Source organism: Gobius niger, assembly GCF_951799975.1.
Source record: "Gobius niger genome assembly, chromosome: 4".
Taxonomy (NCBI): Eukaryota; Metazoa; Chordata; class Actinopteri; order Gobiiformes; family Gobiidae; genus Gobius; species Gobius niger.
The window spans coordinates 14,203,759-14,224,075 of NC_136855.1; the positions used below are offsets into that span (position 1 = coordinate 14,203,759).

At 39.7% G+C, this 20,317-nt stretch overlaps 1 protein-coding gene across 2 annotated transcripts in view; it reads right to left on the reverse strand.

The window, feature by feature from the left end:
• Window positions 1–20,317, reverse strand: part of homer2 (homer scaffold protein 2) — a 47,839-nt gene that overhangs the window by 24,743 nt on the left and 2,779 nt on the right. For both annotated transcript variants that reach the window (XM_079554855.1, XM_079554854.1), the window contains one exon: window positions 1,228–1,384. In XM_079554855.1, the coding sequence (XP_079410981.1) occupies window positions 1,228–1,384 (157 nt within the window). The remainder of the gene's footprint in view (window positions 1–1,227; window positions 1,385–20,317) is intronic.

Below are 20,317 nucleotides of genomic sequence, written 5' to 3' on the forward strand. Positions count from 1 at the left end.
CGATCACAATCAGCACTAATCAGACTCCACGCACTTCAAGGACTGTTGAAGTGCGTGTTTACCCGGAAGTCTCCTCGGAGGCGAAGTCGGTGAACTAATATCAGGTCAGATATCAGTGTCAAGAGCCAGGTTTACGTCACCTCACTGTTTTGCTCATTTTTAAGTGGAATGCAAGAAAATACAATTACAACTGCTTAACTGCTTATCTATCCTGCCTCCTTCTCAATTTTTACCGTTACAGAGAGACAGTAATTACTACAGCTACGGGGTACATCACAAAATGCAGCAACATCTTAGCCTGTATTACGAAATATTTTGCCTAAAATGCTAATGATTGATAAGCAACTGTGATTAGCTTACAGGTCTAACTTAATACGTTAGAAAAAAACAATAAAAATAAGTGTGTATGGAAGCGCTGCCGGCCAAAAAGTTAATTTGGTTTAATTATGCAATTTCAAACTTTTAGAGTTAGCTTCGTTTCTGCCTTAGTCCGTGGAAAGCTGTCGGGTATGAGTATAGATACAGACGGCATCTCTGGAATCGCCCATATATGGTCATTTTTGAAAACAGTTAAGGGGGAAAACAATTTTGAAAAAATGAAAATTTTCTCTAATTATTCAAAAACTACTGTAACAAATGCTGAATTATTAATATAGTTTTCTACTAAATAATGATACAAAGACATGGAGAGGAGCAAAGTGGTTCAACGGCCCATAAATACATGAATAACGGAGAATGCTAACTTGATGCTACATGTTAGCATCGGGCCAATGCTAACGGTTAGCTAGCGCTTGCTACAACTGCCGTTTTTTCACTTCTACTGAACAATTTGTTGCGACAAAATATCCATATGGGCCCGATTAACACTTGACTCTATTTATGTGTGATAAATAAGTTCATATTCCACCAGAAAATGGCTAAAAAGAGTGAAAAATTGTGTTTCTCTAAAGATTCCATTTTCCCCCTCGGCGAAGCCACGCCCCCTTCTATGACGAGATGCCGTCTGTATCTATGTTGCTGACTGTCCTGCGTTACCACGGAGATCAGCAGCGATTCGTCGTTTTAATAAACCTAATGTTAAAGGTCTTGCTTAGGACTGGATTACGGTCGGCTGCAAGGATTGTGGAAGGAGGAGAGAGTCCTCAGGAGGCTCAGCAAACATCAGAATGTGATTAAACCATTGATTAGACCAGCTTTATATCACCGCAGCCCGTGTCGCAGGTTCACCTTCGATCCATCCACGCTGATGATGCGGTAGCTGTTCCTGGTGCTGTCGTAGAAGTAGGAGACGGTCACGGCCTGTTTACTTGCAGGGACCCAGTTCTTTTTGGTGGTGGGGTCGATCTGGAAGACATGGGCACGGGTTGTGTAGATCGGCTGCTCCCTGGACACAACGGCAAAAGAGAGAGAGGGAGATAAGTCATTTTTAGAAGTATCTTTTTTTTTATAGACAAACAGAGAAGTAATTTCAAGACTCGCTTGTTAATAAGTGGGGATTAAATAAAGAGACAAATCGCTTATGGTCATTCTTACAGTGGCACTGTTTGACATACAGTAGATCTGCTGTCCATTGTCCGAGGTAGAGAAGAAAAACGAAGATAGTGTGGGCCGGTTTCACTTAGAGACGGGTTTTAAGTGACCCGGAAAGTAGAAGTGTCCAATTCAAAGAAATATTTTGATTTGAAGACTATGCCTAAAAATACAATTAACACTCTTCAAAAGATCAAACCGATATAAAATACAATAGAACTAAAATGGTGAACTTTAATATTTGTGATTTTTTTTTTAAATATTGACCATGAAAATACATTTCTAGGAATAGCCTGCCTCCTCTTTTAAATCAAATGTGTTTTTTTTTATGGAGATAGTAGCATGATCCAACAATCCTCACATCCTGCAGCTCCTAGCACACCCAGACTCGCCCCTCTCTGCCGGAGGTGGCACTGACACTGGGACTCAGGGACTGGGGGGTGGGGGGTTTGTCTCTTACCCAATGGAAACATTCCCCAAATACGACACTGAGATAATCGTCCACTTTAGACAGCAGGGTCAAAGTAGCGATTGGGTGCTATGGCAGAGGCTTTCACTGCTGTTCAGCCTTTGTGTCGACATTCGGTTATACTACAGTTGCTGACTAAGCCCCCTCTGGTGAGATTCAACAGTAACCCAGTCCAACAAAAAACTGAAAACCTTTTTTCTAAGCTGAAAGCTCCTGTAGTCATGAGAACTCAGCTTACACAAATATATACTTACTATTGACAGTGGAAAAAGGACAGATTCAAATGTACAAGTACAAGTTCATTTTGCATGGCTAAACTTTCTGCAATTGCAAGCACAGTGTAAAAAATCTAGAAAACCATGTGCTCAGAGTATTAATTGCTAGTTCTTTTTCTTTTCTTTTTAGTCGCTTAGTCTTAGATCAGTCCTTTACACAAACACTGATGAACGGAAAGGTTTGAATGATTTGTATCCAGTTATATCCTCAGAACAGCCTTACAAGTAAAGTCATTCTTTAGAAAACAAACAAAAAACAACACATTACACTGACATCTGGTCGCTTGATCTATAAAGATAATCCATCACTAGACCAAAAAAAACATTCACTCAAGATAAGATGCCTCCAGTCACATTCTCAGTGCGGTACAAACTGTGCAGTTCTTAACAAAAGAGGATTCCTTTCACAGGGTGTAAAATCACTTACTATAAATGTGACACGCTACTTTATCGGTAATAGACCTGGCAGCTTTGAATCATTGCCGTGTTTCATTATAAAAGGTGAGCGCTCAGAGGTCTGTCATCTTCACATGGTGTGGAGCAATTAACTGTAGTGGCCACATGGGAGAGAGCAGGAGCAGCCAAGACGTGAGAATCTGCGGTGCTTCAAGTGAGTGTCTGTGGAGCGAGCGATTTTACCCAGCGGTTCAAAGTTGTCTTTAAGGTGTATTGGTTCTGCTTTGTAGCTCAGCTCTTATCTGCAGTAGAGCAGGACAGAAAATGCCATTCTGGTGTGTGACAGACGGCTTTTCATGGACTTATGGTGAGCATCTAGCTCTAAAAGTTCCTTAAGCTGTAGTGAAGTCAGAAGCAAAATAATAGTTTGAAAACATTCACTTTCTCCTGTAGAACAAGCTCAGTTCAGAATAAAAATAGTCCACATTTAACTCTCCCGAACGTTTTCAACGGGCTGTAGACGTCTACAGCCCGTTTCCATGGAGATGTTGACTAAAGGCAGCCAAATATGAGCATTAAATTGCTCCTCATACGTTATTTGATTACCCACTGCAAAAATAGCATTATCTGTGTCAATTATGGCATTAGGAGCATGTTTTGAAATGAACTTTGAAAACGTTCAGGACAGTTAAATGTGGACTATTTTTATGCTGAACTGAGCTTGTTCTACTGGGGAAAGTGAATGTTTTCAAACTATTATTTTGCTTCTGACTTCACTACAGCTTAATCGACACAGAAAATGCTATTCATGCAGTGGGTAATCAAATAATGTATGAGGAGCAATTTAATTCTCATATTTGGCTGCCTTTAGTCAACATCTCCATGGAAACGGGCTGCAGACGTCCCGCTCCCCGTAAAGTTATGTCTGAGGAGTTGAGCTGCTCACAGCAAAGACTTTGAGGTGTTAAATAGATATCCGTAATAATAATATAAATGCTTGTATCTGTATTCTTTTTATTATGTGAAAAACTACATGGTGTAGATTTAAGTACAATTTTCCTCTGCAAGTTCTTTGCACCAGTATTTGTGCTTTTACTTACAGTAAGTAAACACCTTCCTCCACCTCTACACCAAATGTCATTCACAGACTTCACAAAGCAGCAAAAGCTTGAAATCGTTCCACAAAAACCTTGCTCTTTTGAACTCATTTGTCGTCAAAACTGTGAGTACAAGTTCAAGTTTTTGCAACAAACTTCTGAACCAAAAGAATGTTAGTGAATCCCAAATAAAAAAGACATGTGTGCAGTGTTTAGGGAAATGCTTCCCATGTGTCAGGGTCCAGGCACAGTATCCTGTCAAATGAGTAAAGTACAATGGGGAAGAACTTTTGGACATATTAGCATTGGTGTCATTGTTTTCAGCTTACGGAAAACAAAGTAATTCAGAGTTAATTCCTCTGTAATACTCCAGTGTTGTCAGCAGATGGGATAAAGAACTGGAGGGAAACAGTTTCAATGAGGCTGGTTTTCAGTTAGTGGGAAATGCATAACTAGTCTGGTGATGTTAAAAACACATCAGCTTAAGGATTCGTGAATATGGAGGATTACTCAAACATGCATGAATGATACAAAACACAACTTCAGGCAGGTTTTGGATTGAAATATAATGGATAAAAGTGCAGGAGAGTCTATTAACATAATGAGATTTTTGTGATACACCAAGCAGTTCTGACAAGGCTCTAGGCATCTCTGGCCAAGGGAAAATTAACTAAAAGTTGGGGAAGCAAGACTTTAATAGACTGGACAGAAGGCGGTGTGTAAAGAGAGTGAGAGATTCAGCAATTACCTGGCTACCGTCAAAGAAGATTCTCTACTAACATCTCTAGTTGCATAGAATATGTTTTTGATAATACATTCAATAAATATTATTGGAGGGCACACGCGTTTAGTCAGCATACAGCTTATTGTTGCATGAGTGTGCATTTATTCTGTGGCGTGTTGAAAACATGGAGGCTCACTTTGCCATCGGTGAAGTGGGGAGTTTGAGTGTGATGTGGGCATAAGCTGACACTGCATTCGGGGCCGGCGCAGATTCACTCATGCACAAGCAACAAGCACATTTCACATGCTGCATTTTAGAACAGGCCACGAGCTCACAGGAAAAGCCCAAACCCAGACACTCAAAACAGAAGTGCATTATACTTTACACATTTTCAAAACAAGAGAATATTTTTGTATCTGAATGCGCACATTTACTGACTGTTGAAGATGTAAATGAATTGCAGTTGTAAAGTTTGCGGGCATGTGTTCAATGTGTGCCGCCCATAGGATATTCCCGGTTATATTATTTGTTGCTACATCCCAAGAGCAATGAAATAAAACAAGCATGCCTCTTACGCAATGTTAAACACACCTGGAGCTGCGTTTCAACCCACTCGCGCAATTTTGAGTAATCTTTGTATCTTCCGCGGAGGCTTTTCTTACAGTGTGGTCCTAAGTATCCAAGAAATGTTTTCCTCGCCTCTCGATCTCTCGCTAAACTTCATCTTTTTATTGCTGAGTAACGGTGGCTGAGTGGTTAGCGCTCTTGCCTCGCAAAGAAGAAGATCCTGGGTTCAAGTCCCGGACTGTGTGGGCCTTTCTGTGTGCATGTTTCTCTCTGGATGAGTTTCCTCCGGATGCTCCGGTTTCCCCATCAACCGAAAACATGCACTATAGGTTAATGGGATTCTGACCATTAGCCTGGCTCCACATCTGGAGATGGGTGCTCCTTACGGGTTTCCCGACGGGGACAATAAAGCGTACTCAACACTGTAACCACCTTAACCTTAAAAGCACTCGCCATAGCTTCATCATAACAGCCGCACTGTCGTATTTTTCTCTCTTTAATGAAACAGATACACAGCAGGAGGGAGCAAGAAGGTGGGATTGGAGGAGCTTTAAGTTGGTTTGATTGAAAAAAACAGGAAGGGAAAACACTGGATATTTTGTTTTAGATCAATATTGCATTTTCTAACCAACAAAGTGTAAGATAGTAATAATAAAGTGTTATTATTGATGCTCCTAATGATATCATCACCTTTGCAAAGCATAATACCCCTTCTTTAAACCAAATATATTCCACCAAACTGCACTGAAGTTTAGCAAAGGTGCAAATCTGAGCAGCGAAGAGAATATGACCACGTGTGAAGAAAACATTTACCAGGTACGTTTTTTGAAGAGTGTAACCTTTGTTTTCTTAAAGCTCAAAGAAGTCAATTTTGTATGATCAAGTAGCAAAAGGAACTAACAAAAAGGGCCTTTTTTACCACTATTCTGGCAGTTTTATCCACACATCTATACGCCTCTTTCTTTGATATCAAAACAAGCTTGACAGATGGACTAGTTTTACTCAGATTAGCTAATAAAGCCCTTTCCTCAAACGGATTACGCCAAAATCAAAGCCTCATAAATTCACTGGCCATTTTTTTTTTCATCCTAATCTCGTTGGTCATCTGCTTTTGGGAACAACACATTAAAACGATCAGAGTGCCGCTTATCCGCACGACCTTTACAGCGGCCAACACAAACACACACAATCGCCTTCGGACAGATACAACGCATTAGCATGATTGATGCTTTTGGGGGGGATAAAAGGCGACGGCATTTGGGGAATATTTCGGCTGCGTGCCTGTCTTAGTTTTTCTGCGGCGCGTGCTCTGTGGCGCCTTTATGTGCGCCTCTAAATAATTCACAGGTCAGAGTTTGCACGATCTCCCTGAGGCCAGTTGGAGTCAAGCGCACCTCTAAAGAAGTGCTGAACGCCGCGGAGATTAGCGCTTCGTCTGTAAACATCCATCAATCTGTAGGATGATAAGACAATGGTAAATGGTCTCAACTTATATAGCGCTTTCTACCGACATTAGGCACTCAAAGCGCTTTACAGCAAGGATCCACTTACCCATTCATACATCAATGTACGCAGACACTGACAATGACACAATGACAGCAATGCAGGGAACATACTCCAGAGGTTTACACAGCAACAAAAGGATGACAAACCAGTTCTACCAAAAGCAGCCGAATACACCTGAAAACACTTCAGAGCAACAGATTGTTTCACATTTGCAGAGTGATCTTTGGGTTGATGGCCCTTTCTATCTCAACCACAGAATTGTTTTTTGCTAATCACATGACAACAACTCTACCCACCGCCATACTGATGTATTGATATATATTTTATAGCTTGGCCCATCTTTGAATTGCATCCTTTCAACACAGACTTTCAACTTCTTCCATCTGCACAAAGGCTTTTACTTTTCAGCCAAACTCATTTTATTAACAGACTATAACTAAACTTAACTGTAGCCTTTTGAAGCCGATCAATACAAGATGGATCCTCATTCACAATGCATGTCGTGACAAAGCGTACAATTAATCAAAAACATACAATAAATATGCCTTCAAAGAAAAATAAAACTTCAATTGTCCATGGGCTGACTGTGTGTGCAGTGTAAATGTATGCAGTGGAGCAGTAGATCCTCTTGTGGAACTAAAAAATAAAAATGGCAGCACTATGTGTCCACTGCACAGATATTGTTAAGCCAGGAAGAGCTTAGTCGACTTATGCTCAATTTGAAAAGTCGAATGATGGTTTAATATTACTGAAGACAGATTGTACGTTTGTTTACAATATACAGCAATATGGATTTGCCAAGAAAGGTTGACTCTGCTTGTTGTAACTGATGACATTAGGCAATCATTTGTTTATAATTTGCATCATCAGCAACAACAATTACATCCTGTGAGTTGTTGAAGACTTTTGTTGTTCTTAAATTTGACGGATTGAGAACAAACAGAACAGAAAACTATGGGTGCTGCATTGCGACAAATCCCCTGCAACCTGCAAAGGTTTTCCCCAAAGAGCAAAATGCAAAAACTGCAAGGAGGCCAAATCTGACTTCCCAAACTGAGGACAGACTCACACAGATCTTATTCAGGTGTGTGTGTAGGTTTTACATCAATGCGAATACCTCAGATATCGTTTTATCACAATGTCAAATTAGTATTTTTATTGGAGGTTCAGGGATATTTGACACAAGCGAAAGTATTTAAAGTAGCAGTTTTGGCAGAGGTAAAACTTAACAAAACGTTTACATAACTGACAACTGTGATTGCTCCAATTGTTTCCGATTGTGTGTTTTTCCGTCAAGCACTGCGATTACAATAATGATTTGCAATTCATCTTTTAAAATTAGGATTCATATAACAATGAACACTTCAAACTAACACAAGAATCATTTCAGAACAGGTCTATAGAGCTCAAAACTGCAAAGTTGTTGTTGAAATGTGGTACTTGAGTTTCTTCATTTGGCACTCGGGGTCATCGGCAATTCTAGACTTTATTCATTTTACTTAGAAATATTAGTTATGCTTTAGTAATGCATTTTAAATTTCTGCTTCAGACATGGTTTCGGAATAATTTAGTCCAATTGAGGTATTAAATATTCACCCTTTGTGGGCTTGGTTTAGACCTGACTTGATCTTCTTGGCCTGGTGATACTTGTAAGGTCAGATTATGTAAAGAGGTGGATCTTTTTCAACTTCAGGTTTATTTGCATAGCACATTTAAAAGCTACTTCAGTTGATCAAAGTGCTTCACGATAACAACAGTGTGAAGAGTTTCCGAACAACCGCACTGGATAATTGGTCTTTGAAGATATGGACAAAATTTGCATTTAGCATTTGTGATTCGTTGTGGAGTCCCTACTGACACTTGACACTCTTGATAAGCTTTTACTTCTGCTTCGATGGAAACATTTCACAACATCATCCATCTCTGGTTGGCGACATACTCGTCCGACAGGGCAGGGACTGAACCCTACCCACGAGTATCTCAGGTAATTCAAGCTTCAAAGTAGCACCGTCAATCATGTTCACTGATTAACTTTCGATTGCAGCACCTTTGTAAACACCGGCCATGTTTTTAACGATACGAACGAGTGGGAAAACTGCCTGATTCACATTCCACAGTTCAGGAATCTACCACAGCCTCATTCCCCAAACAACTCCTCCCCGGCGTTCGTCTCAATCAGCTCATTTTTAACATACAAGGACAGAGCTAGAGCTATAGCTGGAGCACTGGGTTCGATGATGAGCAGCAGGGCTGTCATGCAAGCGGACCTAAATTGCAATTTGAATGGTTGTAATAAGCAGACAGCAAAGATTGCACTTAAGAGAATGGTTCTCAACTGGTGGGACAGGGCCAAAAAGTGGTCGCTGGAGAAAAACTATTACTGACTATTTTTGACATAGTTCCTCATTTCCTAGTTATGAGTGTTGTTGATTTCTGTAGGTTTTTTTTTTTTTTTTTTAATTCATGCAATCCTTATATTTGAAGAGTTTAGTGGCACTAGGCTAGTGCTAGGCTAGCGCATTTCTATGGTAACAGCTAGCCTGCATTATAAACAGTCTGACCCGCTCCACAGTGCACCTGAGGCAAATCACTTATAACACCAGACTACCGATATAAATGTCGGTGTCGTTAGAATAATTGAAACCATTTTGCATTTAAAATAAGTTATATTTGAGCATCGGCGGAGTGATCTGCTAGAAAATAGTCCCTCACAATATTTGTGTGATCAACACAGACATATATATCAGTAGTCTGTTATAAGTGATTTGTCTCAGACTGTTTTTAATGCAGGCTCGCTGTTTTCCGTAGAAATGCACTAGCCTAGCACCACTAAACTCTTCAAATATAAAAAATACATATATATCTACAGAAATTAACACTTTGGATAACTAGGAAATGAGGCCCTATGTCAAAAATTAATCATAAGTTAACCTTATTGTTCAATGTTTCAGTAAACAGAACTCTGTGAGGAAATGCTATTGTATATTTCTTACTATGCACTATTGACGGTATACATAATGTTAATTGTAAACAGTGTGCACTTGACACTCATTTAGCGTCTGTTGCTATAACGTTGCTATGCTGTGACATCGCTTGCCTTCCCTCTATAACAAGGCCAAACATTGAAATGGTTTTGCTTCAGGTTGAAATTAATATTTTCATTTGGGCCTAAACTTGTCAGAGTAGGTTGGGTCTCAGCTCTAATTTAGCTAATCTGCAATATTTTATAATTATTATATTCATAGTCCCGTCGTCTCTCAAATCGTAATGCTCCTGGACATGTTTCAAATTTGCACGGTGAATATAGTCCGGCTTTCCAAACATGAATTGCAAATCGCAATCGTACATGTCATAGGCAGCCTGTCAATCACAAAACTGCCTCTTCTGCTGCAGCACAAATGAGACACGCCGCATTCTTCACGTTCCTCCAGCAGCGAACATTGTGTTTCTGAGCCTGAACCTGCCACACTTCGGGTAGAAACAGAGTGTACTCACTGACCAGGTTGAGAAGGAAAAGAATAGTTCTACTTTTCAATTGGACTGGGGGCAGTTTTCTTCAGTAGCAGACGCCTTATAGATGCTGAATAGAGTTTAGAACCGCAAACAAATTGAAAAGGCAATTTGAATAGTCGCAATAGGCAAATGTCTTGGTGCCCAAAGTACATCACATGCAGGGACACAATGTGACGATAAAAAAAAATCAAGAGTTGAAAACACAAAATAAAAATGCAGGTCAACCTCAATTGAACGGCAAATCAAAAATATATGTTTATGATGTTTGGGGAGTAAGCCGTTTCAGAGTTTCAGAGTTTCAGAGTTTGGAATCCACCAAACTATCAGGAGGCTGAACTCTCTCCCCTCCCCGCCCCCTCTCCCTCTGCATTCACAAACTGTGGACAATGAATTGAAATACAACATCAATTTCCCTGTGACTCGACAATACAAATGATTCGCTCTGATGTGTTCTCAATAAACTACCGTCTGTAGATGGATTCTTATGAGATGTGTTTAGGCAAATCTGCTTGTAGCACGCCTAGGTTATTGTAAGGTGTTATGAGATTGTGTCACAACAGAGGATTAAAATCATGGGACAGTTCGCTTGCAGAAATTCCCTGACGCCTCTGCGCCGGAGTAGAGGAGGCTGGACTGAACAAAGTGCACATCTCGCTGCTCTGACGCAGAGTGCAGCCCTGGGCCATGTTATGAATGAGTGTGTGGCTCCATAATAGGATCTCCTCATTAGCCACACTCCAGCTCTGAGCCGGCGGGACACAGAAGGTCAGTGGCCTGTTCAGAGACACGGATCCTCACTTCAAACCTCCCCGGGCCAAAAACGACTATCACTTCTATCAGTCGCACTACACTGGTTTATTCGGAGGGAAATACGGCATCAATGGAGTCAATATAAGGACAGCTATTGCTCATTTCTCATGTAGAAAGGTTCATTCAATGTTAAATTTAATGAAATGAGCAGGATTGAAATTGAAAACTTATTAATAATCACAATATTGCAGAATTAGAGACATTGCAGTTTTTTTAAAATTCATATTATTAATTGATTCATATATGCAGCTCTCATCAGGAAAAAAAAGCGCAATTATTTTCTCCACAACCGGTGAGCCCGTCTGTAACAAAACGCTATGACCGACAGCCGCTTGTATTATTTAAAAAGGGTCATTCAAGACTCCTCCACAGTTGATGCGCTCCCTTGTCTGCCCGCCTCCTGTCTGCCGCTGTCTGATGAATCAGGCTTCACTCGCAGATAACCAGTGGCAGCTTCATTTACTTGTTGCATAACGCCGTCGACACAAAGTGAATTTGAGTCTGTTCAAAGGAGACGGCAGAAGCTGCGCAGCGCACGCGTCAAATTCATGTGCGATAATGGGAGAAGTCTGACGGGCCGTTTCTCTGCTCCATCTCAGAATCTCACAAGTACAATGGACTTGAGAAAATGGATTGAAATGCAAAGGAAGCAATCAAGGACTTTGAATTGTAATATTTTAGAATATAACTTCCGGATTCCAACTTTCTACTACCAACTGTCTGGTCAGACGAGTTTGGCTCCACTGTAAAGGTGACACACACCTGTGACCACTGAGCCTTAATGGATGTTCCCACATTGTCTCTCATCCTGGTACGAACCAGGTCCGAACCGGCCAGTTTGGGCAAGAGGTCACAACTATTTATTTGTATTTAATTTAGTCCGTAGGCTTTATTTGACAGGACAGCACCGGATGAAAGGGGTTGAAGAACGGGGAAAGAAATATAGCAAAATGTCCGAACAGGGACTCGAACCCACAACACTGAGGACAGAATAGCATTTGCCGTATGTGCAGCAGCCTTATTCTGCATCAAATGCACATAACTATTTCAATTACTACAATTTCAACAATTCAATTATTACTATTTAAAACAAAAAAAACATCCATAAAGGTTTTTAAAGGGATATTTCAGGATTTTTGACATAGGGCCTCATTTCCTAGTTATCCAGAGTGTTGTTGATTTCTGGAGATACAGTATATATATTTTTTAATTCATGCAGTCCTTATATTTGAAGAGTTTAGTGATGCTAGGCTAGTGCTAGGCTAGCGCATGTCAATGGTAACTATTAGCCTGCATTAAAAACCTCTTCAAAATCATGGGGTCGTCCTCCAAACGTTGCCATATCTGATTTGTGGAAAGCTCCTTCGTGAATTCCACGTGTAGTAATGCCGGCTGCAGGTAAACAAACTACTGTAGATCCGGTAACCGAGCAGATCACTCCGCCTCTGCGTAGCTTACAACCAGGAAGATGATTCTGCTCAAATACAAGTTCTTTTAAATGTAAAATTGTTATATTTCAAGAATTATTCAGTCGACACAGACATTTATATGGGTTGTCTGGTGTTATAAGTGATTTGCCTCAGATGCACTGTGCTTGGGTCAGACTGTTTTTAATGCAGGCTACTAGTTACCATAGACATGCGCTAGCCTAGCACTAGCTGAATTAAAAAAAAAAAATCAACAACCAGAAATCAACAACACTCTGGATAACTCGGAAATGAGGCCCAAATCAAAAATCCTGAAATATCCCTTTAACCACAGACAGCCTAGGCACTGACCAAACGTATAATACAAGTTAATGCAAAGGTCCACCAAAAACCTTTCAACTATACAACTTTCTGGATATTTTTTTAATCAAGACTTGTGTTTCCTTTTATCAAACTGACTTCAAAAAGGGGCCAAAAACAACAAATGAAAAAGACTTTCAAACATACACTGAAAAGCTGACAACGATTGTACCAGCTCGCCTGAAATATCACCTGAATTGTCTTGATACATAAAATAATTTGCGGACATTAAATTTGAATGTTTTATTTCACGCACCGTTGGTTTTGCATGAGGAGTGGAGTCAGGTTAAGTGCCCGCTTCACCTGACGAGTGATCAGAGACTATTAGGTTTGCATGAAAGAGTATACTGTGCAGAGAAGGGCCTCATCCATGCACCACCTGAGATTTTCTGTCAGCTGCAGGAAATGTGCACTGCAGAAGCCCCACAGCTTTGAGCATTAATCCTCAAGCATTCATCGGTTTTACGTTAAAGCACATGCTAATTACTTTGGGCGAGGGATGAAAGAGGCAATCTTTTTGAAGAAAACTGACACCTTCACTAAACAGAAATAAAAGGTTAATGTGCCTCCCATTGTACACAATCCTCTTCAAAACTAAACCACAAAGCCTTCTGCAGCACATCCCAAAGATTCTCAATGGGGTCAAGATCTGGACTCTGTCGTGGCCAATCCATGTGTGAAAATGTCAGTCACCCAATCCACCTGGTGCTCCCTCGTAGTCTCAAAAGTACCGTTATTCTTAAAATGGTACGATTTTGACTTAACTTATACCTTATCTAAGCCAATTAGGAATATAATCGTAGGGTCTTAGAGCTTATGCTGCGTTTAGCTCTTTGGTAATTCATAATGCCAGTGTTGCAAATCCATTTAATAGCTGTTATTATCTGTCATTGCAGCTCATCATCACATAATACCAGAGGTTCATTACACAGTCACAGATGAGTGCGACGGGAGCAATGGGCCACATTCTGAACAGCAACAAAGAGCAACAGGATTCTTCAGAGGAAAACTGCTAAGTACATGAGTTTAGGCAATTCTTTTAAACTGTGATATTGGCGAATGTTAGACTATTTCTATTTCAAATGTACGGCATGTTCTGGTCCATAATCCCTCATTTCTCTTTTTGGTATCCTGGTATTGCTTTTAATTATTTTGTATGACTGCTTTTTTGAGCTACTGTGACAACGCAATTCCAACTGTGGATTAACAAAGTCTGTATTACTATCTATTTAATTCAATTTTGCTTATTCATTTTTTTAATAATCCATCTCACTTAGACCTGGTATTGCCATTACTTGAACAACGAAAATGTGCTCCATCTTTAGTTCACTTCACTATCAACATTGGAAGGTTTTCTCATATTGTTACTGTAAAGCCCACCTTGAGCTGTCAGCCCTGGACATAAGGAGGAGGTGTCCAGAGCAGCAGATGGGCTCCCAGGACTGTACCATCTGCTGTTGGGACATCCCACCGGCTTCAGTCTGTGCTTTTCCTTAACTCCTGTTTCTAAACATGCCTGGGCTTTTTCACCTGGGGACAGGCTTAAACCTCCCGCTAGTCCCTGCTCCATAAGGATGACACAAGGACAAATCATGCACAAAAAACAAACAATGCAACTTTATGCATACTTTATAATGCCAGACTTGCCAATATATAATGTTCCTGTGTCATGTTAAGTGACTTGCATATATTTTTATACATCATTTAAATCCGATTTCACTTTTCTGCGCTAGAGAATAGACACATATTTATCTCACCTATTTTCATTCCAAGTAAAACTTTCAACATGTCGTACTAGTAGGAGTGACATCAAAGCATGTATAGCAACAAAGTAGGATTGGCACTCATCTGTTGCCATGCTGTGGCATCACCTTAGGATGACAAGCCGTGATCCAAATCAAAAAATTATTATATATCATGTAAACTATGTATATTCCCACAGATTATCGAGGAATAAGCATAAAATTAGCATGAAGATGTTCCCTGGGGAAGACCCACTGCTATTGGATTCTGACTCACTAGTTGAGAACCACTGCAGTAGATTTTAGTCACAGTACTTTTTCCGTAACGGATGCAATTTTGAAGATCATATAAAACAACAAAAATAGAACTGTTATGAAATGTGTATTCCTACAACTGTTCTGGCTAAACTGTTAAATGAACATCATTGTATTTCTCCATTTATGCTGTCGTCTATTATGTGCTCCTCCAAATAAAATATCTTTCTCTTTGTGAAACTACTACAATTATAATAGCATGATCCATTCCATTCATTGTAGTGTCCCTACATGGGGCAGGCCTAAACCCACTATGTAATCCTCCTGTTATAGTCAATAGGGCAGCTAAGAGTGCCACTGTGCCACTGTCCTGTCACATGTCATTGGGCTAATCAATGAGCACTAAGCCCAGAGTGCTCCATCCTCAGTCAGCCAGGATTAGTCTCCCTATATCCCTGCGTTAGACTCTCTCTCAGCACGACTCAATAGCTGCTGCTTCTTCTGTCTGCAATCAGTAGGAAAGTGATTAAAGGCGAAACAAGATTTATTTAGAGATTACTGCACAAAGAAGAGAGAAATAGATCTGAAGGTAATGAAAATACTATCAGCACTTTCTTCATTCCATTACCAGGTTGAAAATCAATACAGATCAACATTGTATAAACCAATTTTCATTCACTTTTTAAAGAATTATATAAGAAAAATATATTAGTTTGAGCGTAATTTTTTTTTTATATTTCTCTGTTGTTGTTTATTTTTACATGCGAGAAACACTATTCAGGCAATGTATGCAATGTCTGTGTGTATTTTCAGCTTTGTCTTGGTTCGCTATGAAACAGGCGGACTTTGTAAGCAGGGATTCCCATGCCCTTTATTCTGTTACACACTAGGTGGCTGTATTTCTGGGTTGCAGGTTCTAGAATATGATTATGTCACCGGACCCAGTGGGGGGGCAGGAGCCAGTTTTTCCTATTAACACCATTACACTTCCACAAGTCATCAAAAAGGTCCTCAAAGACAAAGTAATTTTTCCTCTATATAATAGTATAGGCCTTTAGAATGCTGCGATGTCACCTACAACCCAGCAATACTTAAAACCTCCATTGTCTTGGGACTCACATAAAGAGTGCACTAGTTTGGAGCACTTGTGGCGGAAATGTAGAGCTAATGTAATTATTATTTATTATTCGTTTATTTCGGACATCACATGTACATTGGGCAAACCAGATGCAATGATTTTAGTGCGTTAGCAAAGTGCTAATTTACAGCACCTGTCCATTAAAGCAACAACAGTACATATTAAAACATGACATGCATGACACACAAGTCATGATAACAGAAGAAATCATACATGTTAATCATTTTGTTATTTATGAGAACAATGTTGAGTGGATTTTAAGTATTTTTTTAATTTCATCTTAAATGTGGTATTGTTTGTTTTTAGTTTTAAGTCTGTTGGTAAATTATTCCAGAGCCTGGCTCCGACAGCTGAGAAGGCAGACAGACCAAAGCTCGATCTGAACATTGGAACAATACAATTACCATTGGTTACACCTCTTGTTGTAGCTCTGTTGGTACAGTTTATATGCACGGCTAATTCTGAATGTGGGAGTGAGTCAGAATTCAGGCACTTAAAAAATAGTTTAAGAGTGTTAAAATTAATAAAATTCTCAAAATTTAAGAATTTATACTTCTGTATAATTTCACAGTGATGCCAGTGTCGGGGTTTCTTGTCAAAGACCTTAAGAGTTGTTTTGTATAGAGACCATAAGGGTTTCAATGTAGTTGAAGAGACTTGGGACCAAGTGGTGGAGCAGTATGAGAAGTGCGAAAAAATCATTGCATTCATATATAATTTGGCTGTATGGTGAGTTATATCTCTACGAATGAAACGAAAGCAATTCAAGTTAGTTTTGATTTTTTTTGCCAAATATTTTGCGTGAGAATTGAATTTAAGATTTTGATCCAGAATTAAACCAAGATACTTGATTTCGTTGACTTGGTGAATGTTCACACCAGAAACGGTCACCTGGAAATCACAATTTATCTTGTTGCACATAGTAAAACAAATCGATACTGTTTTTTGAACATTCAATGTGAGATGTGACATTGTGAGCCATTCTGAGACTGCTTGTAAAGCACAGGTCAGATGGACACCTGCTTCATCCGGCGTTTTAGCAGGCACGTATAAAACTGTATCGTCTGCGTACATCTGAACAGACACACTGGGACAGTACTGAGGGAGATCATTGATGTACATGGTGAACAACAGGGGCCCTAGTACTGATCCCTGAGGCACTCCAAAAGGGTTGTTCGTAAAGTTGGAATTTACCCCATTGGCGCAAACACATTGAGTCCTCCCTGTGAGGTAAGATTTGAGCCACAATATAGTTTCAGGCGAAAGATTGAATTGATGTAGTTTGTGTAGTAAGATGGTATGATTGACTGTGTCGAAGGCTTTTTTTAAATCTAGGAAGACTGCCCCGATGACATAGCCTTTGTCTAATGTTTTTTTAATTTTATCAGATAAATAGCAATTAGCAATTTCAGTTGAGAACTTGGGTCTAAACCCAAATTGTTGTGGATATAGTAAACTGTGATTTTGGAGGTACACAGCAAGCTGATCAGCAACAACTTTTTCAATAATTTTAGAGACCATGGGTAGGATGGCAATTGGCCTATAATTTGACGCAATATTTTTGTCTCCATGTTTGAATACAGGAATTATTACTGCTGTTTTCCAGCAATCTGGAAAGATGTTAGTTCGAATCGAAAGATTTACCATATGAGTTATGGGTTCTAATAGATAGTTGAGATATTTTTTTAAAAACTTAGTATTTAATTTGTTTATGTCTTTGGATGAAGAGGTTTTCATATTGGTTATTATTTTACATATATCATTTTTCGATACTTCTGTGAGTTTGAAGGTATCAGTGGAAGTAGAGTTTTTGTTTTTGTTTTCATTTGATAAAGTTATTTTATTAAATTTACTGTCTAAGGCATGCACAGATTCAATAAAGAATCTATTTAATGAACATGCAATAAGTCTATCTTCATAAATTAAATTATCACCTTCCTTAAGGCACTTTATTTTGGTATTGTTGTCCTTGGATGGATTGGTTAATCTGTTAATTTGTTGCCACATTTTTGAGCCATTTCCTTTGGCCTCATCTATCATTTGCGTGAAATAATGAGTTTTCGCTTTACGCAGTTCATATGTAACTTTGTTCCGCAGACTAATGTAGAGTTGATGGTCAGTATTGGTTTTAGTCAACAAGGAACGTTTTAAGGTTAGGTCACGCTTTTTCATTAACTGGAGGACCTCAGCACTGATCCAAGGGAGACAGTTCTTCTTCTTCGGTTTAGGTTTCCATGTAGTTGTGTGATGATTAATTAATAATTCCCTATATCAAGTTATATAAAGGGCACGTATGGACGTATGGAGGTTTGTCTCTGTATTTGATCCATACTTTAAAAGCTCCTGGGGCAGTCAGTCCAGAACACTGGGAACGTTGGTAATGACAATGCTTTAGTTGTTCCATGGTGTTGTTTTGTCCAACAGCTTATAATGAATGCTTTATATAAAACTGAGCATTGCCTTCACGAGACCCAAAAGCTACAACAGAAATGAAAGCCTTTCAAGACAGCAACAGCACTTAACATTGCACACTTCTGCACTCTGCGCGTACATTAGTGGGAAGCTGTTGCTGCTCACTTATGGGGCTGACCTATGATCGTCAATCCAACACCCTCTTCAACTCCTACCAATTCATTCATTCACTGGCACACAAAGTTTACTTGGGCAATGTGTCTTCCCCAAAGACACAATGCCAGGTGCAGCATGGCTCAAACAGGCAACCCTTCAGTCGACTGCTCCACCTCCTGAGCCGCCTTTGCCTCAAAGATGAGACAAGCTGGAACAATTCACTGGACTTTAAGGTACACTACACACAATCTCATCCTAACTAAAAGGAACAATATCAAACACACCCAAATATGAGCGATTTAACAATATGTATTGATTAAAGGGACTGTACAGAGTTTAAACATTTAAAAATTATGTGTTTTCCTCCCCCTACATCAGGGGTAGGCAGGTTTGTGTCATGGAGGGCCAATTTTCTTCAATGCCAAAACACCAAGGGCCGGAACTCACCATTGTAGCCCAAAGTAAAGCACCTTTTTTCTACAAATATAAGTTTTGCACATAATATATGACCTAGTGGGGTGTTTTGCTGGGAAATGTGAAAATATTGACAGTGTTTTACACATTTTAGAGTCCTTTTCACATATTTGGTCTCTGATTTATGAATAATGTTTCTTCAAAATTCTCTTGGGGGCCAAAGGTTTTATACTGAAGGGCCGAATTTGGCCCCCGGGCCTGACGTTGCCTACCCCTGCCCTACATGTTCCAGCAATGTCCTAATGTGTAGAATGAGCCCAGATCTATTCACCACAACTGCCTCTAAAATCCTGCACTCCAAAAGGTGTCAAGTCGGGTCCGAAGTGCCGTCATGCACAAGCTTAATATAGAAGCTGCAGTTACACGTAAGACCTGAGGTGGCAGTAGTGAGTATAAAATGACCAACTTTTGTCTAGTCCCTTTAAGCTGGAAACTCGCCTTAATTACATCTAAATCCCAGGGATACACAATTGGATGGTGCTGACCCATAGAGGAAGAGACAAAATATGCAAGGCTTAACTCTGCATGGTTCTACGCTCAAGACCTCTGTTTTACTGAATCCTCTTTTCAATTAGTCTCGGAGGGAAAGGCAGGATCTGAGCGGCTCTGGGTCAGGAGGTCAGCTCATAGACGAGACGGAGAAAGGAAATTATAGTCGCCGCTGCCATCACTACCGCCCACTATTGACTGATCACTTAGAGCCAGCGAGTTGCATAATCAACCGATCTATTCGCTGCGCAATATAGTGCAACTATAAATGACAACGGAAAGAGACTTGGTTAATTAATAAGTCCACGACACGTTTTAATTTACTCATTAGACATAGAAGGCAAAAGATTACAACTCATGACTACAGGAGGCAGAGTGAATGTTATAGATTTGTATAGTAAGTAAGTAAGTAAGTAAGTAAGTAAGTAAGTAAGTAAGTAAGTAAGTAAGTAAGTAAGTAAGTAAGTAAGTCATTGTACAATTGTACAACGAAATTCCATTCAGGTGTTGGGTTAGTCCTTTCATGTCGTGCATTTCAGAGAAGACAAATATGGTTAATGACTACAAGGATCGCATGCATTTCGGAACAGAGGTCCAAACAACAGGATCAGCAGGTTTGAATTAAATGAGACCCAATAAAGACAGGATATTTTGCTGTTTTCAAAGGACGATGCTTAAATACACTGCCTAACCAAAAAAAAAACAGAAAAAAATAATTAAAAAACAGTTTTATTTTACTGGATTTATCCAACTGTTATGGTCTGGGGTTGCTACAGTTGGTCAGGGCAAGGTTCATCACCACTATATCCTATATCCTGAATGACCAAGTTATTCCATCAACGGATTTCTTCTTCCCTGACGGTACAGGCATAGGGGAGAGCGGAATGGGTTGTGTCACATAAGACATTTTTTACCTTTACTGCCAAGGCTTTCAGTATTTTGCCAAGGTACTAAGTTTGCACACTCTCCAGAACAAT